Raw genomic sequence first — 23,068 nt, 5'->3', positions numbered from 1 at the left:
ATTAATTACAAATGTACAGGAAAGACATTTTACAATTATAAACCCATATCCCATTAACACAAGTAACAACATGTGCAGAACAAGAGTAGCCTTATCCTTGAATCCTACTGGAATTAGCAAGAGAAGTGATAGGGTTTGATTACTTATATGCAGCTTGTTTGCATATACAGGGTTTCAGAACATGTACTTCAGCAAATAAAATACATTTTAAAACATGATACGTAATTAAATTAGAGCAAGACAAACCATGATTACGTAAGGCAGAAATCCCTCAACAAATCAATTGACTTGATCAGAGTCCTTTGTCCTTTTGAAATCCATCAAATAACATATGACCAGCATGTTAAATATGCATAAAATAGAATAATTTTCAATTATTTTTGTTTGTTAAGAAGGCAGAAAACATTCTACGCTGTGTTCAAAGGATGAAGTTACAATTTTTCTCCTCTTAAATACAGCAACAGTGCTTACCTTTCTCTCAGCTACCTACTAAAGGCCCAGAAATTAGAAGATATTGTCAGAGAAGTCCAGCAGTTTTATAGCTCTTAAAAGTTGACTTCAACATACAGTTCTAAAGGTTTTGTTTTTAACTGAATGCTGCTCACAAAAAATGCCTGGCAAAGGCCCAGATCAAAGTATCAGGTAAATGTCTCAGCAGTCAAAGCAGAGAACTCTAATTAATTAGTAATAAATATTTTGAATTATTAAAGATAAAACTTCTTTAATCTTTGTTGCAAATGCTTTTTTTCTTATGGTTTGAGTGTAGTATTTCTAAATTGAAAATTCTATATTTCATTACTAAACATCTCCCAGTTGCTGAGAAACAGTGTTGCTATAGAGACTGAAAAGGAGGTGGAAAACAGGCACACTACTGCAGGAAGCATAGTGCACTGAAAAAGTTAGTACAACAACACACAGAGGGATAACAGGAAGCCCTAGTGGTAGTGTCCTAGAATAAGAACTGTTCAGATCAACCAGAAAATTTGCATCCTCTGTGGTGGATCCAAACACTAGAGTTTATATACAGAATACATATAACATTTGTAAGATACATCCATTTATCATAACGACATTTTTAACGATTTTTTTCAGTTACTCTAGTACCCAAGTAGTAGGATTCACCAATGCTCTGAATATCCTGCATACACAGCATTACTCAGTAACTTACGAGAAAATGCATACTGGAAATTATTTACTACTTAAAAAAAAAGAAAAAACCCTACCAAATTTGTCAATACATGACAGTCTATCATTGTGTTACAAAGAGGCAGTTACAATCAACTTATAATAAAAAATAGTAGGAAAGCTAAAATATGGTAACATATTCTTCCTTCTTTTTTTCCTAAGCAAAAGTCAGAGAAACAAACTTTAGTTTCCATGCTGTTACGTCTCCATGAGGAAAGATCTGGATTTCCCTGCAGGTACTAGCCCAATCTAGTTAGAGAAATTTAGGATATACGAGACATCCACGTCTTGGGTATTTGATTTTCCTTTCTCCTCCAAACCTCTGAGAAGAAGTTCTTTGACTGTGATTCTCAGGTAGTGACTCAGAGGCCCTCTAAGCCTGCAACATGTTGCAGAAATGGTTCATTTCTTTCTTACTAACAGCTGTGCAATGCTGGTGCTTGAACTTTACAGTAAGTTTGAACTAACATCTCTACAGGTAGAATAAAATAAGATAAATAGTTAAAGATTGCCAAATCATATTCCATGTAGGAAAAAAAAAAAGTAAATATACACTGGAGAAGTTACCACTTCCCCTCACATGTTAGAGAAGAATGCGTCACGGAACAAACCAGAAAACGCTTGCAAAGACTACTGGTAGCATCCTCCCTTCCTATGCTCTCCTGAGACGTCTGCCTCAGCCAATTTTCTGTGCGCCAGAAACTAATTCCCTTAACAACATATCCTCATGAAATAAATGATTCTCTATCACTTTTTTCAAGACTTTTTACAACACTTGCCCCTACAGCTCCCATCTGAACCCTTCCATGAGGCATCCGTACCAATGAAACCTCAGTTCCTGTACATGTTGCTTCTCCCATACACACTTTGTACAAGAAATTGCACCCTTTCCTCTAACTCCCTCATGATATCCAAGCCTTCTGAGCACCCTTTTCAAAGAAAAAACAGCCTCCCCTTCCCCTTCTATTCATATCGCCTGGCAAGGAACAAATAAACTTCTCTCGGTTTCCTCACCTAAGATTAATTTTATCCCCATTAAGAGTCTGAACCTCCACTTGAACAGCAATTATGAATGTATTCCAACAGAATTTATCTGAGTCAAAGAACAAAGGACTATTTATTTTGCTTTAAACTTTCACGTTTCATAAGAAACAAGCAAGTAGAATGATATTTAATTTAACAAAGTCTCCATCCTTTAAGACATTAAAGAGAGGCAAGTAGATCCTAATACGACATTTCATAAACAGTTGTAGTTCCAAGTGTACAAAAAGGTCTGTAGATCCTTAACAACCTTATTTAGGCAAGGACTTGATTAATCATATGTTCAACTTAAAATATGAATCGTCTCTATGATATCCACGAAATAAATAAAATCACGAGACAAAAATGGTCTTGTCACTAAGGAGACACATGCAATTTAATTTTTATGTTAAAAATAAATTTTGCCTAAGATTCTACACTCTTATACAAAAACTGTTTCATTACATCTATGACTACCATATGAGGCAAGAGTTTGGAGTTGAAATTCCTATTCTTTGTGTGTGATAGACTTGCTCAATACTGCCTTAATCTTAATGTTTTAGACATGAGATGATTTTGAAACAGTCTGTTGGTCTGAAGAAATGTTATTGGCTGCAAACAAAATCCTAGACTCATTAAAGTCAGTGGGAGCTTTGTCTTGGTTTCTAGACTAAGGATACTATATTTAAACTGGTTTTGAAATATTCTTCTTGCTCAAGAGTTCTAGGTTTTGGAAAAGAAAGATACTTTAAAAGCCATCATAATGTTTAGCCTATGTCTATAGTTTGCTCTGTTGAACAATGGAAACATTGTTTTAAAAAGTTCTATTTATATTTAAAAATAACAGGATTTTTCAGTCTACCATATGGGAATTTTCAGTGTTTTCTCCTGCAGCCAACTTGTAACCCAGTAGACAAGGCTTCCAGATCTGTTAAAAATAAAAAGCAAAAACAGTCCATATTTTTGTCTATCTCCTAAAATACTTAAACATGCAAGAAGATAAGCAGGGCATTCAGCTAATACCTACATAGTGTTGCACTAGATACTAATGTTGCAAGAGCAGGCCACAACTAAACAGCCTGCAGTTTTCCAGCAAGCTCCTCATATTAAGAATGGATATTAGACTTCTATGGATTTTTAGTTGAAACCTATCACATATTTTTTTCAAAATCAAGTCATGAGAAACTTTGTGTGTCATTAACAAGCAAAGGGAAATGGGTCAATAATTTCAAACGTAGAGATCTCTGAAAGATCTTTCATTTACTGTAACTGGAAGCAGAGGCAGGTATGGCTGTGACTTATCAAGACAGCCTTTTCTGCAGTAAGCAGAAATATCTTTTTTTTTAGCCTACATTATCTGTCTGTCTCAATCTTTTCTTCTTTTGTCTGTTTTAGAGACTAAAGGTATTGAATGAATGGGTAGATACTGTAATAAAGTATTAATTTCCAACTTACAGTACTTTCTCTCTCTTAGAAATTCAACCCATTAGTTCTAGATTATAATAGTAAAGAATAGCTTCAAGAACATACAGCAGGATGTACATTAAAAGCACTTTTCCAGTAATAGTTATTTGGGTTAGAAGAGATGAAATCAATCTGAAGCAAATATTTTTACTAGTGATCTTACCATCTCTATATGGACGCATTTCTTTTATTTTCTTTAGTGCTACAAGTTTTTCCTGAATGAAGAAGATAGTTTTATTATCACCCATTATTTTCACCCACTTCAATTTCTATAACAAACTTAAATGTGTCCAAGTGAGAACTACACTATTATTATGACTGAACGTCACAAATGTCTGATTGATGCTTGAATACAAAGTTTGGGACCAGTCTTTTTTGGATACTAATATTTAGCCAAATTAACTTCTTGATATTCAGTGCAAAAAGAATTCAGTGATGAAATCAGTACTTGCTGATTTTTATTTCCTAAAAACAGAACCAAACAAAAAACAAATTATGTAGAAATATGGCCTTCTTTATTTGTGCACAGTCACAGCCACAAGGATCTCAACAGATCTGGCTCATGACATGAAATTACTCTGAATATAACACTAGGAAAATCAAGATCAACAGCACAGAACATAGTAACATTAAATTAAAGCTAGTATCTCTGTTCTGCACAAAGCCCATAGAACTTGAGGGTGGGAAATTCTACATTTACATAGATAAACTTATTTTATCATCTGCTTTTCAAGCAATGGAACAGTTGCCTGTTCATCTCCACATATAAATACTACCTCATGCTGATAAATACTAGCTTTTACATAAGTAACCACGTGTGTGCTATTTGCAGATGACTAATATTGGAAGTAAGCATCTCAGTATCCAAAGTTATATCATGATATACCCATAGATGGCAAGGCAGGCATATTATTAGATACAAGAGCTCATCACCTGTATTAGATCATGGGTTAAGAGTCCTAAAACTTCTTGAGTTGTTTCACTAACTTCTAAGTCTGTCATGACTTCCCAACTACCATTCTGGAACCTCACTGGCATAGAAAAGACAATCCCTTCAGGAACACAAAATTGACCTGAAAAAGAGAGAAAAATTACCTCAAACATACGATTTCTAATTAAAACCGACAACTATATCAGTGTCAAGATTAAGTATTACAGAAATCCCCAACCGTGTATAACTCTAGCATAAACAGAGAGACTGCCTTTCTCAATGTACAATTCTTAGAGCCTCCCTTTTACGGTGACTTTGGATTTTAGTTTGATGCACATGTAATAATTTTATATCTTAAAAAGGGGAAATCTTATTTCATGCAAGGGCTAAACAGCTGTTGAGAAACATTCCATTTATCGATTCACATAACTATACAAGCAGAACATGCTTTTATAGCTTAGGCACTAAGAATTACAAACAGTCCTTGGGCAAAACACATACTCCAAGAAAAGCATTTAAACTAAGAGACAATTTGCAAAAAGACAACATTAAAAGATGCTTGTAAAAGGTGAATACCAAATCATAAGCTCTGGATAGCGCAATCACTTAGAGCTGGAAGCTCTTATGCTGAAACAAACTCTCATCTCTCATTGTACTATTTGATTTTCAATTTATAATTAAATTAAAAAGTTTGATAAAAAACAAAAAAAAATGACCGCTACTGAGGAAGGCTATATGGTAAAGAGATGTCTTTGGAGAATGTCAAGTAAAAATAGATTTACCTTCAGTAAGTATTCCCACAGAAACAATCTCCCCAGGAGGAGAGCCATGATACCAGTATCTGAGTACAGTAGCTACTGCATGAGCAGGTGACATTCCTACACAGTGAAATTCCCGGGAACTCAATGAACTCCATGCAGATGGAAATTCTGAACATATCTGGCTGCTGCAATCAAAAAAGGAAAAAGAAAAAAAAATGCTAAAGTTGACTGCAGGAAGAGTAGTTTTCTAGAGGAAGTAAGAACTAAAATCATGGGAAGATAATAGTTAAAACTTATTAAAACTTGGGTGCTTAAGGCAAGGTACTTAAAGGGAGAAAACATAGGGTCCAGCTAAAAGTCACACAAGAGGTAACAACAAGCATTCTTATCTGTGAAAGTCAAGTCACTTAGTCAAGTCATAACTTCTATTATTGTTATTTTTATGTATTACTGTCTAATGTAAGAACTCAGTCATGGATCAGAATCTCACTGTACTGGTCACAGTAGAAATATAGAACGAAAGAAAGTGTTTGTGGCCTGAAAACCTGCCTATCAAAATGTCCTCTTTCAGTGGCTCAGTAAATACTGGAAGTTTCTGCCCAGAGCAGGAGCTTCGCATACAGCCAGGCTTGAGTGCATGTCACATCTACCACATCCTTGCTACAACTATCCTTTCTGTACTACTTCCCTTTTGCAAGAAACTATCTAGCTGCCAAGAGCCCTTTTTTACAGGTGTTAGCAACTCCTCTGTTTTGGGAACTTGACAACATTAGCCCCTTCAGGCCGTATTTTCAATGGAGTTCAGGTACTTTTAAGAAGCAGATATACATTTAGTATTATTTCAAAGATGTCTTACATGTGTGAGGAATCTAAGTTACTAGCTGGCCTTTCACCACTTTTTATGGGCTGCTCTTGATGTGATAGAAAAGAAACACACTTAATACGTAGGAAAATACAACTATAACCAAAACTGGTAGGGGAGTTAGAACTATGTATAGCACTAGCAACTACTCGACTTCTTTTGGGGACTGAATATTTCAGCTTGAGTATTTCTTTTACATTCAGTAAAAGATCTGCCAGTAAAGACAGATCTTGAAATTAAAATCTTTCTTTTAGTTAAAGGGTTCAGAGAGAAAGAGATTACTATAAGTATACAATTCTATACTGTACCTGTCATAAATCACATTGCATAAAGGACGTGAAAAATCAGGTGGGCCCCAAATAGCACTGTCATATCCATGAACTTTTGCATGTGAGAAATCAATGTAGCTCCAGCCAGTAACATTGCCCCAAACAATCACATCTTTAACTCCTGCAACAGAAGAAAATATCACAGACTCCTGAAGAGAAAGACAAGACAAATGTTTTCACAATATAGGTTGGAGTAGATGATCTCCAGAAGACCCTTCAAACATGAATTTATTCTCCTGTTCAATGTCCTGCTTTGATCACAGAGATCACTTCATCTGAAAACTGCGACTAACTTCTGTTTCCATAACATTACATGAAATCCCATCATGTAATCTGAAAAAGGAACTTTAACTTACAGGATGTTATTGTATATATTAGACTAGTAAGCCTAGTAAGTATTTAGCTGTTTGAAAACAAAATAAATCATACTGCAAACATAAGACAACATTCTTTTTAAAGCCCTGCTCATGCAAATACAGATTGCCTAATAGCGATCTGTAGAAAATTATTAAAAACCCCCCAAAATCTAACTGCTTTGGTGCAAAATGAATTTCTCAAATAATCTGCTGATGCGCTATTCAGCCTATTAACTTAAAAGTTCCTCTTCTATTTTATTAGGCCTCAGAATATCTAAATTTGTCCTTGATGATCAGTTCCTACCCCTGCAACACAGAGAGAACGGTGACACAAAACAGGATGTTGGAGAACTGTGTGAATATAACCACGCTATAACCCCTGGCCTTCCTGAGAAAGCAAGCTAAACAGCTCAGAAATAGCACTGCAACACAGTTCTACTATATTCTCAATTTATTATCTGCACAGTAGCATGCTGTCATGTTTCTATACTGGTTTACTCACAGCTAGCTTGAGTGTGTCTAACATAACAATATACTGCGCAGCACAAATGCAACCTTGAAGTCTTAGCTCCTGATTCACAATGCAGCTTAGTCTTGCTTAGTACACGTCCAGCATGATACCATGCCAGACTGGTACGGCTGCGCACAACAGTTAGTGAGACAACTGACATTCATGGGATCATGCACAGATCCACATAGCTGCTGGCACAGAGAACAGCAGCATCTGCTGGTCACCTCCCTAGTGTACTGCACAGCCATGAAATTCAGAGGATGTGCTGCTGTACTTGCATTTCTGCATGTACACCAACTATGTTCTGCTAGGAAAAACATGCTTTAGAGGACCTCTATCCACTGAAGACCCCAAATGCTACCAGACCACACAAATATTCACCTGCTGCATTTATATTCAGTTTCCTGGCCAGCACGGCCTTAGCTGCACTTTCCCAGAATGTTGCGAGGGCAATGATATTTTCAGGTTTAATGGATGGGCCATATGTCATAATCATCATTGCCTTAAGGTTTACAAAGGTTTTTCCTGCTGAAATGACTCTGACCCCACTCTTGGCATTCTTCTCAATGAGGTGAGCATATACTCGACAGATCTCACTCACTTCTCTGATGCAGTCCTCAAGGAGTGGGACTTCATGTTTTAAGAGGATATCATCAAGAACAATGATAACATCAGCCTGAAGAAAAGCCTTTTCTGTTACAGTGTGCTTTGAAATACGGCGGAGGAGTGGGAATGCCATGTCTTCAGCTTCCATTACAATACCACAAAGAACTTCCTTAAACTGGTCGGTGTCAAGTAAATGGATACTGATTTCTGTGGTCATCCCAAACACTTCTCCACTTGCCAACAGAGGGATCAGATGATAGCAGGTTGGAGCTGATGCACTGATGAGGAAAAGGTACAGAAAAAATACAGTTAATCAACAAACACTGCCTAATCAGAAGCATTACACAAATTAAAGAACTTGCTTTTGTAGTTAATATTTAAAAAGTCCACTAGTTTTGCTCTTTCTTCCAATTTTAAGTTAAAAATTAAAATAGGCAGGTCTTCTTTCATTTAAAGTTTTTTTTTCATCCTTTACATTTCAGGGATACTGTCAGTTAAATCTTTAAAAAGAACCACATTTTTTTTTCAGGTGTGTAAGTATTGACGCTAAATACTAACAGAAATGCAGAAATTTCTAAAGCCAGACTGTAAAGTAGTGCTTACTTATTTAAGTATTTCCAAAAACATTCTGTATTACAAAATTTGTAATTATTTCATAAATATTTGCTACCTCCAAATTTTCCTGTTTGCATCATTCACTTAAATTAATACAAAATGCGATGAAAGCAGAAACACTTTCTGGATTATATCCTGAATGCTTATATGGAGGGGTACAGAACATAATTCAATTCAGCAAATTGCAGAGGTTCATGTATATTATTAGCTGTTAAACGTGATGAGAAAAAATGTATTTTTTTGAAGCTGAATGAAATTTTGTACAGCTATTCTCTTTACTCTCACCTGGTAATCCATATCTGCAAAGGGTTGATAAAACTTTTCATTTCTTCCTCTTCTTTTTCAATTTCAATGTGAGCTTGCAGGTTCTCCTTAGCAATGTCTAACATCTCCTCACTCAGCATTGTTGAGGTGATGCCATAATAGTGCTAAGATCAAAAAGGGTGACCTCTAATCAAATGACAGCCCAAACACAAAAAAACCCACTAGAAAGTCACTTTTATTTTGCACTTGAAGAAGAAAAAAGGAACAAGAATGTCATTAAAAAAAGTAAAATATGGGTTTACAGCATTAAAGTACCTCATTACCTGAGCATATTCCAGAAAATCATTAACTCCTCCCAGAAGCAGGCCCTTCCCTCCACGATCCAACAGTTCTCTCCAAATGATTGGAGACCGTTTGTGTTCCCATCCATTCATTTCACAGATGTCATGAAGCCACTCCTATTGCAAACACCCCGAAAATGTTTTAATACTTTTTCCACATTTGATAACACTTAAACGTTACAGCTATCAACATTTTTATTATATTATTTCCTCTCAATAAATACTTACAAGATGTTTCACAGCTTGTCAACATACCAGTGTGTGCAAAACGGAAGAACAACACAAACCAAGTCATGGTGACACGTCAACAGAAGAGCAAAAGGTTTTACTATCTTCTGCTTGGTTTTACTTCCCTAAGTTTTCTCAGTTGTCTTAGTGGTACTGAAGAAAGGAATACTCCGAAGCAATGAGTAACATAAGGAATTCTATTTAGCTGTAAAAAGTAAGTAGGCTGTAGAAGTAATTGCTATTTACTTAGCATTATAGCTCTTCAAGTCACTTGGCTGAGGTGTCAAGCAGTGGTAGGGGTAAAAAGCATGACATTACTATCTATCTCATGAAGTAACACTGGCTTTTTTCAGTTCTTTAGAGGGACTACAGTGCAGATATGGCAATGTAAAATGACCTTCAAGTAGCATGAGCAATTTGATATACAGCAAAGTGCTCAGAAAGACCCATTCACACAGTAACGGAGAATGTGAGATTTAAACTTCTATTGTAGTTCAGAGCTACAAAATTCTCTTGACGAGGCATACACGTTTACAATGCACAAAAAATACACCAAGCAGTAGATCAAGCAGCCACTTATACATAACTAGGAAAAAAAAAATCTTCAACTTTTTAACTAATAAAACACAGCTTCAGCCTGGCCCTCATTTTGTGTCCATGTTCTGCAGGAAGACTCATGAGAATGCCATTCTCTCACAACATTCAACCTTTCTTCATGCCTTCTCTCACAGCCAAAGCTGCAGTACGTCTACCCACATAGCAAACTGCTAATACAGGAAAAGAAGAGAGCACAGGTAAGAAGTGCATTCCTTACTTTGTGGAGCACTGGGATATCTGCTAAGGACTTTACTTACACTCCCTTACCTCCCATTTGTCAGGGTGCTTAGTGATCTTGTGAACCCTGAAGTCCGGCAAATTAGCCTGGAGATAGTCAGCCAGGAGTTCTGCTTTGGCATAGTAAGGGCAATTTGCCCTACCTGTGAACACAGCAAGAACATGGGCAAATGGAAGATTTTGTGACACTGCCCCCTGCTCCGGTCCCAGCGGCCGCGGCGGCCCCTCACCTGCCAGCACCACCTTGGCCATGCGCGCGGCACCCCCAACGGTCGCGGCGCAGCAAGGCGGCGCGCGGCACCCCCAACGGTCGCGGCGCGCGGCACCCCCCAACGGTCGCGGCAAGGCGGCGCGCGGCACAACTCCCCCCCCTCACGAACAACGGTCGCGGGGTTGCCAGGCAACGCGCCGCGCGCAGAGGTGGTGTGTCCCTCGGCGCGCGCCGTCCCTCTCGCGAGGCCTGCTGAGAGTGCGCGGCCAGAGCGCGAGGGTGTCATGGCGGAGGTGCGGCGCAGCCGCGTGCGAGGTAACGGCCGGGGGTGGGGAGCGGCGGCCGGGCCGGGCCGGGCCGGGCCGGGCCGGGCCGGGGGGCGACGGCGGCGGCGGCGGCGGCGGCGGCGGCTCTGGCCGTCAGGAGCCGGTGCGCAGCCACTGAGAGGGCTGTATCCCCTGTAAGTTCGCTCCAGCGCGTCGCTCTGAGAGGGCCATATTCCAGCGGGAGTAGACACAATCGTGTGTTTTCCACATCTCTTTCTTCTTCTTTCTCTCTTTTTTTTTCTTTTGCAAAAGATATGTGTAGATCTGGTATTTTTCTTGAGGCGTAGGAAGTCTGTTAACTAATCTCTACTTCTCAATTTGGCTTTACAGATAAATGAGCTTATGCTGTTTCTCCAGGCCTGTTTCCACTGTATAATTTCATCGCACGTGTTGTTCCGAGCTGGTGTTTGAAACCTATTAATGAGATATTAGCAAAAATGAATAACAAAGGAAGTCATTTATTAAAGACAGTGAGATTCATGCATAGGTGCAATTCTGTGCTGACATTCACCTCTTCAACTACAGTGAGAGCACATGCTTTAGGAATTGGCAGATACAAGGGTCCTGTGGAAAATGCGAACTTCAGAAAAATTTTTTTGAATGTTTTTCGTTGTTTACATGAATCATCTCTTAGACTTCTATCTCAAAAGACAGATGTTCTTACCACAGGTGCTAAAATACAAATAGAGAAGAGCACAGAAGCTTTGGTGAGTGAGCAGGCTCCCCAGAGCTCATTGAAACTTCAAAAGTTGGAGGATGATTCTGGGAACCTGGAAGCGAGGCAAGAAGCAGGTCACACTGAACAGTTCTTTAAGAGCCTTCAGAAATGCACCTGTCCATGTGATGTACTGGACTTGGCTTCAGAGTCTGCCGTTTCCACCAAGCATTTCACAAACTGCTTAACTACAGTATGGCGACTCTTCAAAAAGCTGTCTGAAGACCAGCAGCGTTACGAAAAGCGGCTGATCTTCGAGCACCCAGCCTTTGTTCAGCTTTGCCAGCAGCTGCTGCGGGACTCCAGACGGATGACGCGGGGGGACCTGGTGTTTAGCCTGCATGCTGTGGTGAGCCTAGGTGTTCCTCAGAACACTCTCCTAGTCCAGACCTTGCTGAGAGTATGTCAAGTAAGTAAGGGCTTACTTACTTTACAGACTTAAAGACTTACCCTTTTCAAATCAATTAAATTTGACGGGTGTGAGGCCTTGTAGGTCAAAAAAGAATTAAAGCTGATAAATTGATGTTTGGGAGGAAAGATAGTGTTGCAGATAGAGATTAAAAGGGATCAGTTTTACTTTTTTGAAGATTTTACTGGCTTGAAGTAATCTAACATTGTGAAAACTCTCTAATAGGAGAAGATCAATCGACTTGATAATCGATGTATCTCAGTTTTGGCAAGTAGTTTAGCAGGGCTGGATAAGGACAACAATGTGAGCGCTCTTCAAGCTGGATTACGGTGAGAAAAATACATCCTTCACTTGTTCTTTATATTTAAATGTTGTTTCATTTTTTATGTCCACTAGAAATTGTGGAAGGAGAGTCTATGCATTAAAGACATTGCAGATTTAGGACCCAGGTGATTACCACAGATAACAACACTACAAGACAGTGATTTTTGGCATTGTCTTTGCAGTCTCAAGCAGAAAGGCTTTTGATGGCATAAGATGCTAAGACTGCCCTGCAGGAGATACATATTCTGGCTGCAACTCCACCATTGCGTATTTTTTGTGATAGTCGTCAAGACACTTCACCTATTCATGCCTCTGTTTTTCCCATGTGTAAAAAGGAAGTAATACGGCTAACTTACTTTGTGAAGCGTTTTGAGTTCTCCTGATGAAGAATGCTGTTTAACAGCCAGCGATTATTTCTGTTGCATTGAGTAATTAAGAGGAAAAAAAAATTTAGCTATATCTGCACCCGGCAAAGCCTTCTATCTACTGCTTTGGCAGAATAACTTCTTTGGCTGTAACGATTCTCTTTTTTTTTTTTTCCCCCCCCCCCTTTTTTTTTCCTTTTTTTAGGCAGATGCCTTATGTGGGTAGCCAATCTGCTTTCCCCATGAGACTGTTTTTACTGAAGCTCTCACAAAATGTGCAGTGGCTTTGTACTTTTGGTCCTGTACCAGGCCCAGCTTTGAGAAGGTGGCCATGTTAGCCACAAAAAGCAGATTCTCCTAGAAGCTCAGGTACAGAGTTCTTGTAGGCTGGGGCAAAGCAGGTGATCCACTTACAGCTCTTTCTCTATATTGATGTCCAGAGCTCCAGGAAGCAGCTTTGCAGTGATGAATTTCAGAGCAGTTCACTGCCTTAGAAAGTGACAAAAGTAACACTTCATATTTTTGTTGCTGTGGAGGTATTTTTAAGGGTGATTCAGGGATAACAATTACAGTCTTTACCGCTGAGCCAGAAAAGGAGCTGCTGGGAAAGCAGGACTCCTTCATCTGGTTTATGGTGCCCTTCTGTGTTCTGATACCACCTTCTGCTCCTGCAGCCCACAGCACCACTTGTTGGGTTTTTTTCTCATCTACTCCAGATTGTTATCAAGGTTCATCGCTGAGTTTTCTGGCTATTTCAGAATTTGTCTCCATGTAGGTGATTTGGTGATAGAATTTTGCAATTTTGTAATGCAGAAATGTGTTAATTCCATGAGGCTTGCAGCATTTAATGTCTGCGCATTCACATCGTGCAGTCTGGACAGGCCCCTCTCCTATTCAAAATATAAGAGGGGAAAACACTCATGTATCAGGATGGCATTAAGAAGGCATATATTTATATCAATGTAATTATTTCCTTCTGGGTAAATGTCTGTGCTGTGGCTACATCATGAACAAGCTTTGCAAAAAAGCGGGGGTTGAAGAGGAGCAAGATAAAATACAGCTTTATTTTGGGGTGTATTAGGGAGAATGGGAGTATATACCTGTGTGCTGAAATAAGAGAACCTCTATTAAACGAGTGTTCTCTCTAGCTGAAGGCTTTGTGTTTTTCTTTAACAGATTACTAGTAGAGCAGAGAATCCCAGATATCAGAGACATCTTTATACTGCAAAACTTGATGAGATGCATGGGAAAAGATGCTCCAGTCTTTCTGAAAAAGAAATTAGAGGTAAACTTCATAATTTTTGTTGGTAAATTTTGTTTCATCATTATTACTTCCATAAAACCAGTGCTCTTGCATTATTTATAAATTGCACATGGTTCTTTCCAGACAAAGAGAAAATATATTATAAAAGTTAACTGGATTTGCTGTATGAATCATATTCCAGCTATACCTGCAAGAGACACTTATATTTAGAGGCTGGGAATGTTAAACCGAGAAGGGGCTGAAAGCAACTGAGTTGTGTACAAAAGGAATTGAAACAACAAAATAGGAACGCTTCCTGTTTGAGTTGGCCGCATTATGTTTTATGGAAGCACTTTCAGGCTGTGTTCCGTGATCCCCTTGCCCAGCCTGTGGCTGGAAGAACACAAAACTCTTTGGCGATGGGGCCGTGTTCCATGACGCTATGAGGCTAGAGAGAGCTGGGAGTGAGAAGCCAAAAGAACTCCCCTAGCTCGTGGCCTTATCCTTATCTTTATCTAAGAGGTCCCCCAGGAAACACAGTGGCTGGGAGCAGGCTGTGGTATATGGCAGGCTGTATCAGGTTTTGTCTTCTGATTAAAGACAGTTTTTGCAAGCTTCTTTCAAACTATGCCTGCCAGTGTTTTCATCACATAGCTGAAGGCCTCTAAAGTCAGGGTTAATAGCATTCATGAGGAAGTGAAATAACGTAGCACTGATAGGAAACTAGGCTTCTCATGTAAGAACAGACAGTGCAGCTTGCTCAACTAATGTCTTAGTTTTAAGTAAATCAAAAAACCTTGGACAAAGTACCACTTTTTTAGAACAAGATGGTGAGAATCTGGCATAACATGTAGTGCAGTATGGAAAGCAATCTTTAAACTTGCTAACTGAAGGGCGTTTTTTTTAATACCTTGTGAGATTACTATTTTTTTATATTGTCCAGTGCATTTTCTATTGCAGACATTTTGTATTTGTCCTTTAGTGTGCATGCTATAAGAATATTTTATTTAAAAAAACAGTAAAGCTAAATTTCATACTCATTTTTGCTGTCATTTATATCTATCCAACTGCTGCTTCTATAGATGAAGTCTATTGTGCAGCATCAGAGCTGACCTCCCACACTCAGTCCCCATTTGTAACTGGTCTGTGTATTAAAGATATGCCATTGAATGTGCTATTGGATCACTCTGAAGGCTTACAGCTTTTACACACACCAAAACAGTATTTGCAGTAGTATTAAATGTCTGCTATGCCAACTGCATTTCTGCTACCTTTTTAATAGTTGATAGAAGACACAGGTTCACAGTATTTGGAAATTAGCTTTAGAAAGACTTTCTTTTTAAAAAGTTTATATAAAGGCAATTGCAGCTCTAGAAAACTATCAGCTCTAATTGTGTATTAAGTAACTGAAAGAAATTACTTGATGCTTCTGCTACTTGTTACTGCTTTTTCTTTCATATGAAGACCAACAGGCTAAGGAATTTGGGGAAGTTCTGGTGTAAATTCCTTTACCATAAAGCAGTGATAATACAACTGAAGAATAAAGGATTTAATAAACTCTAATTCACTTTAGATGGCTGTTTTGAAAGAGGTAGACCATCTGACTTTCCTGAATGCTCAGCGTGTGTTTTTGGCTCTTGTTGCAATGAATTACTGTTCCATTCCAATCCTGAATGCCTGCAGTGAAAAGATTCTGGGTAAGAAAAAATAGGTTTATTATATTTCCCCCTCCTTATACCAAAATACTCCTAATTATTGTCCCATCTCACTTTTTTGATTTCCTTTAAAACTCAGGAAACATCTTTGTTTTACAGAATATTTGGGTAATGTGGAGCCATTTTTACAAGAGGGAACACAGAAAATTTCTGATGTATAATGAAAGCAAATAGTTCTTGTGTGTCCTTCCTAACATCTCCTTCATTAATATATTTCTCTTCACATTTTCTCTGTATGCAGATTTTAAGAAAAAGAACTCAATGCAAGCAGGAGAAAGTAGATTTTGGATAAGCTGTTAAAACAAATATGAATTGGAAATGGACATCTTGTAGGTTGATGGCCTAGTGAGCTTAGGTGATAAAAAAGGGAACATAATGTTTCTCTGACTGAATTTCATTATTGAATGCTGCTTAATAATTGATTCCACACTGCAGTCCAGAAAAAAACATAAATGAAGGCTAATGCTTTCACCTCTCTCCATACATTTATAATACATCTCCAAAGGATATTCGGTCAGTATGTATTGATTCACACTTCTAATACATTTGTATGTTTGTGTAAAAATCAGTAAGATAGTAAAACAATGTTCTTAACAATTAGGAACAAGAATGCTTGGACTGCTTGTACAATCCTAATTTGTCCTGGTTGTTCATATGTGTTAGAACATAGGGTTTAATTACATATACTGGCTTCTTACATAGATTTGTGCTTCAGTCAGCACACAGATTAGATAGCATGCATTGAGTGAGCAGCTACTCAGTACTTTTTCTCTGCATTTTGTAATGTGTGTTCTCAGGATTTTTGTACTGCACATAGTGCAAACTGTGCTCTGAGGGCAGAATGATACATTTTTGGACAGAAATGGCCTCTTATCAGAGACTGGAGATAGAATAAGGAAAGAAGAGAGGGACATGATTTGGGGCTTATGGGGCAAAGGAGTTCTCCAGCAAATTTTTCAGATCCTGTGCTGTTGTTTAGGCCCTCGAAAAAGTGCTTTGGTTAGCCCCCTCTCCCATATTTGGAAGCCTTACCTTAATTCTAATAAATGACTATAAGTACTGAATTTGTTTTTGCAGTAGCAAAAACAGTGGTGATACTCATATACTAGTTATGCAGAAGAGAGAGATTCAGGTTCAAGTGTCTGTTAATTTCAGATTCCTTTGACCTGTTTTTTTAATGGTATCTAGCATTAAAAATATCTTTATTTGATGTACACCTCCCATTTGCTTCAGTTGCAGCTTCAGCACTCAGCACTTCAACAAATCAGGTAATAGTGTTTCATGCTGAGCCTGTAAAACTAGTGAGCACAACTCAGGAGTTAAATTAAGTTATTTTCTTGTATCCCTTTGAGTCCTCTGACAGAGGAAAAGATACGATCCTGTTTTGATGGGTGCTGTTCCTACTATTTTAATGTTACTCTTGTCTCTTCTTGCAGTCACAGTATCTTATGACATGTATGCCACTCATGGCAGCAAACAAAGCAGGATGTTCAAGAGAGAGCATTGTGCTTAGGAGCTCAATCTTTTTCTTCTCAGGAGTAGGTCCATCTTCTGTGCTGGATGAAGCAGCGCTCCTGTGCAGAAATCTATTGTGATCTTGTAGTCAGACTGTGCCATAATGCTCGTGTGCCAGGAGGTTAAGTTAAAGTTCCACATTTTCCAGTCTGGCATACACTAATGTTTCTGTGCTGAACAGCTTTTGTGTTTTTGTGCATATACACTCATGGTTTCTTGCAGTTTTGTAAATAAAACCTGAAAAATGTAAATTTCCTGATGTGCCAACATCTGATTAATCAGCCACTTTAGATCCACTTCTTGGTTACTCCCTCAGCTGATGTGGCAAAAATGCCCTGATGGGCACCTCAGGCTCCATCACTGCTACTGGGGCCAGCCTGGGGGTTTCCGTGCTGAGAGTAGGGGAGTGGTGAGAATCAGGAATCCTGGAACAGGAGATGTTCTAGGTAACACACTTTTCTGCTTGCTTCTTGTGTTGATTTGTCCCCTTAGCCCTGGTCCTGGCTCAGTTTGGTTTCTTTACCTCTCAGCTCCTTTATTCTAACAAGGTTAAAGCTTTCCTTCCTCCTGTTTGGCTTCGTTGTAGCTCAGTTTAGCTAGTCGTGTCCTACTGTTCCTTACCTGTTTTTTTTTTTTCTCTTCCTTCCCTGTGTCTCAGTATCTCCACTGTGTCTCCAACATACAGATCCCATTGCTTTGTATCATCTATCCTTTCTTGCTCCTTTGTTACAGAGAATATCCATGATGCTCCATTTCGACAGTTAATTCTTATTCTGGAAGCTTGTCACAATCTCCAGTACTGTAATGTAAAACTGTTTTCAGCAGTAGCAAACTATGTGACTTCCACTGTCTGCCTTTGGGACAAAAGACAGGTGAGGTGAAGAACAAATGATTTATACTCATACCAGTAGAACAGGGAATTCCTGGTGGTTTCCATTTTGTTTTTCTTAACACTATCTTTGATCTTTGGTGAGCAGATTTTTAGGAACAGCACTCTGATGAAGTTGGTAGAGCTATGTTTTAAAATGCTCTTCTATTATTGATTTATAGAAATAGGAAATAAAGGGGATGTTACATTTTGAGGTTTGTTTCCATTAAAAATGCCCAGTATGATCCATTTTATTGACTTATTTCTTATGTTTCTTTTGTTTTAGATTATCCTTTTTCTCTCTGCCTTCGAGATGCTTGGTTTTCAGCCTAGTGAACTGATGGATATTTTTGCTGAGAAGGTGATAGAAGACCCTGAATTTCTGAACTTGAAATATCTTTTGGTTATTCTCCGAGTTTATTCACGACTCAACTATGTTCCCAGAGGCCAGAAGCATCTGTAGGTTTTAGTTTAGAAAGCCTGGTGATCTGTTAAATAACCTTTATAGGGTCATATTTGGAATGGCAACTGATATTTGATTTCACTTTTGAAAGAAGTCACATCATACTTTATTAATCTGTAAAGCAAACTTGCTGTGTCTGTTAGTGATCTTTTCTACATAGGAATTTTTTTCATTATAATTGCAAATGTAGACCTTGGTTCTAGACTGACCAGACTATTAAGTCTGTTAATGTTGGATTACTCAGCATATGATTAATCAAGACTAGAAGGATTTCTAGCTTGTATTTTGGTTTGAAATGCATATTTTCTATAGTTCTTACTTGTGTATTTGATATTTTTCTTCTTCTTTTGGAAAAGGTTTTTTGAGACTCTTCATAGCTGCTTGAATAAGTACCTCTCCCATATTTCCAACACGGAACTGCTGAAAGCAGTGTATTCACTTTGCATTTTAGGATATCTTCCTCATCTTGCACTTGATCAGCTGCTGCAAAAGGACAACCTTGATGAACTTCTACAATCAGGTCAGGTCTACTATGTCATGTTCTTTTTTTTTAAAAAAAAAAAAAAAAAAAGGGATAGTCTATCTCCATTAAAAATTTGTTACTGTGTTAAAGTTTACAAATTAAAGAAGGCAAAAATGATTTATATTAAAAAAAAAAAAAAAAAAAAAAAAGCTAACTTTATCATGGCGATCTAAGTGACACAGTATATTCTCTAATTCTGTGCTGGTCATCAAGCTTGTTGCCGTGGCCACATTTTAAATAGAAGGTTTGCACATGGAGATGAGTAAACGTGAGATTTGTAGTAATGGTTGAAATGGGTAAGAGCCAGGGGTTTCGGCTTCAATGTGCAGGCATTTTTAAAAATGTTCTGACATGTTCAGGCCTTTTTTTAAAAAAAAAAAACAAACAAAAAAAAAAAACAAACATAGGATATCTTACCTTTGTAAACAAACTTTAAAACTTTTAAGTCATGGGTAGAAGTTTCTTTGACAGCTTTGAGTTATAATGAGGAACACAGAATAGTTTGTGGAGGAATTTGGATTCTGCATTATAATTCCCTACAGCCAGCAGCATAGTTGAGCAGAGGAGGAATTCAGTGTAGAGTAGGACCATGTGTCTTACTGCTGAGCCTGCTCTGACTGAAGCTTTCAGGTACTGGTTTAGAGTTTGGGCAGTTTAGTACTCTTAAAGTACGGTTTCAAAATTCTGGCCAAACTGGGATATATCTTTTTTGTTTTTAAAATAGCCTTTATTTGTCTGGATTTTATAAAGAGCATTAGACTTGCTTTCTCATTCAATGTTCTCCTGAAGTCTCCTGTAGTAACTGATAGCATGTACAGAGCTGTATAGAGTAGAGGAGAAAGACTGGATAAATGGACAGATTCCAGCTATAGACTTCAAAATTCTAATTAGTGACTCAATAGGATATATTTTAAAATACGAAGTTGCTCTGTTTAAAAAATGTGTTTTGATTCTTATATTGAAATTAAATTTGTCTGCAAGAACACACTGCAATGATAATAAAATGAAGAATTCTGTGAGAAAATGTATTGGATTTAATTTATTTTTGTATCCTTTTTCAGATGATCTTTACAAAGAACAAAAGGAAAGGATGCTTCAGTGTGTGAAAGCGTGTGTGGAACTTGATAGCCCTTCCTTCACAAAGCCCGCATTTGTGCTAGCTGAAAACTTCTCCTCATTAGTATCTCTTAATCTCAGAAAGGCTCGGGAGGCCCTTCTAGAACTTCTGGGAGATGAGAACATGTTTCGGCAAAATGTTCACCTGCCACATAAATACCATATTGGTATGAAGCCAAATTACTGTCGTACTCCTACTTACTACTTACTGTCGTAGATCTGTAATTCCTAAAATAATAAGATGGCAACAAATGTGCATAGGGTACAGGTGATTAAAAATGTAAAACTCTGCAGCCATTATCTGCGGCAAATGAAGTGCTTGATAGGTGAATCTATTTTCTAGGATACTTCTGTTAAAGTACTTAAGTAATTTGCTAAAACATTATGATGCTCTTCTTTACAGAACTGCTTTGGACTTTAGTGGAAAGCATTAGAGCACAGATTGTAATTGTACATAAATCCAGCATGGCCAACCATTTTAGGGAATTGCCCTCTTAGTACTAAATCACATCAAAAGCAAAAACCAATGATCACTTCTTTTTGTCTCTGAATTGTTTTTCCTCTAAAACTCTGGGTAAGGTGTGAATTCTACTTTAATTTATAAAATGGGATATAATCTTCTTTGATAGGTGATAATTTCATAATACTTACCTTTTTTTATATATTCTTTTGCCAGCCGCTCAGCTTACCAATATTTTTTAGGATACTTACAATAATTTTCTTGGTCAAGACTTGTTTCTTTAAACTATGATTTTGTTCTTATAAGCTTTTTATATTTACAGTTTTTAAAAAATAGTTTTTCTTGAGATGCACAAGCTAGCTGTTTATGTTGGTTGCAGGGAAGGAAAAGCTTGCAAAGGAGAAGGTACATTTTTAGAAAATAAGAACTAGAAACACAGCAGTGACAAAGTCTATTGACTTTTTCAAATTAGCTGGATAGCATATTAATTGTAACCTCTTACATTAATTAATATTTTATTGGTTTTTTTTGCAGATTTTGAAATCAGAGTGGATTCAGAGAGAAAGAAAGTGCTCCCAGTAACTGCAACAGATGATCATGCTGACTCAAGTGTTGAAAGGTGTCTTTTTGATTGCATATTTTCTCTAACAGGCTAGTTTTATTTGTAGGTATTTGATCTAGTTTCTCTGGTTCATTGATTTGCAGAAACACAGTAGACAACGGACTTGTTATTTGTGCTCACAGAAGCATACAAAATTTCCCATGCTAGTTCAGAGTGACAACTCATCTAGTTCACTACCTTCTTCTAACAGGGTCTAGAACTTCTGCTTCAGACAGGGAGACAGGAAACTTCCCAGTAGGGATAATCTCAACCTCTTGTAATAGATACTGATTTTGAAGTGTAATTAAGAGCTCTTCCAAAATATTGTTATAATTTTAAAATAATTTTAAAATTCAAGCCTTTTCATGTGTCCAGTCAACATTCAGTTATTCTCTTAAAGTCCTCAAAATTTGCGTCTCAGTGCTAGGTTGTGGCAGTGAATTCTGCTGAAATACTATTTGAGTGAAAAGCCTCATCATGTCCACATTTTTGGTGATGAAATTAATCTTGTTCAGAAAAATGGCCTCTCAGTAACTGAAGTGGGACATGTATCATCCAAGTAAAACTTAACTAGGACTGGATAATGCTTGTATTTGTGTGTTGGATCACACAAGCAGCAAGGTATTTTGTGTAGTTTACTTTCTGGAAAACGGAGAGCCAGTGACTTGTGTCATTATGTCTTTGTGTCAGGAAATACCAGATTCTGAATGTTAGCAAAAGATCAGAGTAAATGTGCAAGCTGTCAAAATAACGTACAATTTTGAAAACTCTATTCCCTTCTTATTATGGGAGAACTAGAGGTGTAAGGATTTAATTCTGCCACAAGACTTGTTTGGGTAGATGCCCATACTTACATGAAGCTCATAGAAGAAGAGAGGTGCTAAATTATTTGGAGAAGGAAAAGAATGAAGTAATTTTTGCAGTGCTGGTATTCTTGCCCACTAACAGGACGGATATGTTTTGCATATTAAAAAACACCTCTGAACCATCGAATGTTAAAAATGCTTATTCTGCATTTGTACAATGAAGTTTTCTCTACTCTTCTTGGTTGTAGGTTGGCTTTTCTCTTTGTTCCTCTCTCTGCTTTCTGTGTGGGTACGACACATCCCCAAGGGAAGCTGGCAGTGAAGAAGCGGCATCTAAATAAACTGGGCTATCATGTGATTGTGGTAAGAAGAGTTCTGTTATTCTCTCTGTTTAGGTCCTGCTAATCGATGTGGTGATGAGTGTACTTGTGCAGTAGAAGAACGAGCCTGGTAGGGAGTGGTGAGCTTACTCCAGAGTGATTGATTACTTGTAGATCATCTCCTCTTACAAGGTAGTAGTGGTGGTGTCACGATAGAGTATTGTCATAAAGAACAGAGGAACTCCAAAAGACAAGCTACAACTTATCAGTAAAATTAAACAAACAAAAAAACCTCCACATAGTTCAGCAAAACAAGAACACATGTCACTGAGTTGCTTTGTACTTAAGATCTATGTGACTGGCTTATTTCCCTCTTCTGTACAGAATGAATGATTTGAATCAGCTTGTTTTCAAAATACAGCAGTTTGCCATGGCCTTCCCATCGCTGAATGCTTGGTTTATGGGACAGGGAGGTTTGCTGAAGACAACAGAACTAATGCACGCTCTCCTTTTCCTTTCTTCCAGGTCATGAACAAGAAGTTTAAGGAAATGACAAACAAAGATGCAGTTGAGTTTCTGAAGGGAAAAATTTATTCAAGAAATGCTTTCCCTTTTTCTGAAGGGAATGTGCAGAATAATAATTAAAATAAACTAACAATTTTGAGTCTTCTGATTTTTTTTTTCTTGTTTACTTCACATACGTTTTTATGGAAAATACAAGCAGTTTTATGCACAATTGCATACCTTGAAGTATTACAGCTTGAGGAAAGTCGGTAAAGTC

The 23,068-nt window shown here is 37.8% G+C and overlaps 2 protein-coding genes across 3 annotated transcripts; one reads left to right on the top strand and one right to left on the bottom strand.

Moving 5' to 3' along the window:
- Positions 1 to 558: 558 nt before the first annotated feature.
- On the bottom strand, positions 559 to 10,559 carry MDH1B (malate dehydrogenase 1B). Its single transcript, XM_062578959.1, has 11 exons — positions 10,538 to 10,559; positions 10,338 to 10,450; positions 9,228 to 9,362; positions 8,926 to 9,068; positions 7,801 to 8,303; positions 6,532 to 6,673; positions 5,383 to 5,546; positions 4,603 to 4,742; positions 3,821 to 3,884; positions 1,506 to 1,526; positions 559 to 614 (listed from the first exon to the last, which is right to left on the bottom strand). Exons 1-11 carry the CDS (start codon positions 10,557 to 10,559, stop codon positions 559 to 561), a joined length of 1,503 nt encoding a protein of 500 aa, XP_062434943.1.
- Positions 10,560 to 10,781: 222 nt separating this feature from the next.
- Positions 10,782 to 22,951, top strand: FASTKD2 (FAST kinase domains 2). Of its 2 annotated transcripts, none has more exons than XM_062578470.1 (12): positions 10,782 to 10,833; positions 11,175 to 11,968; positions 12,194 to 12,297; positions 13,834 to 13,942; positions 15,474 to 15,597; positions 17,863 to 18,002; positions 18,285 to 18,457; positions 18,818 to 18,981; positions 20,046 to 20,267; positions 21,095 to 21,179; positions 22,216 to 22,330; positions 22,813 to 22,951. In XM_062578470.1, exons 2-12 carry the CDS (start codon positions 11,282 to 11,284, stop codon positions 22,930 to 22,932), a joined length of 2,043 nt encoding a protein of 680 aa, XP_062434454.1. In that variant the 5' UTR covers positions 10,782 to 10,833; positions 11,175 to 11,281; the 3' UTR covers positions 22,933 to 22,951. The 2 variants fall into 2 exon arrangements, with proteins under 2 accessions (XP_062434454.1, XP_062434455.1); XM_062578471.1 differs by lacking the exon at positions 10,782 to 10,833 and adding an exon at positions 10,954 to 10,978.
- Positions 22,952 to 23,068: the final 117 nt, after the last annotated feature.

Source organism: Rhea pennata, chromosome 6 (genome assembly GCF_028389875.1).
Source record: "Rhea pennata isolate bPtePen1 chromosome 6, bPtePen1.pri, whole genome shotgun sequence".
NCBI lineage: Eukaryota > Metazoa > Chordata > Aves > Rheiformes > Rheidae > Rhea > Rhea pennata.
Note: the sequence above shows the minus strand (reverse complement) of the source record. Positions and strands in the feature narration are given on the sequence as shown.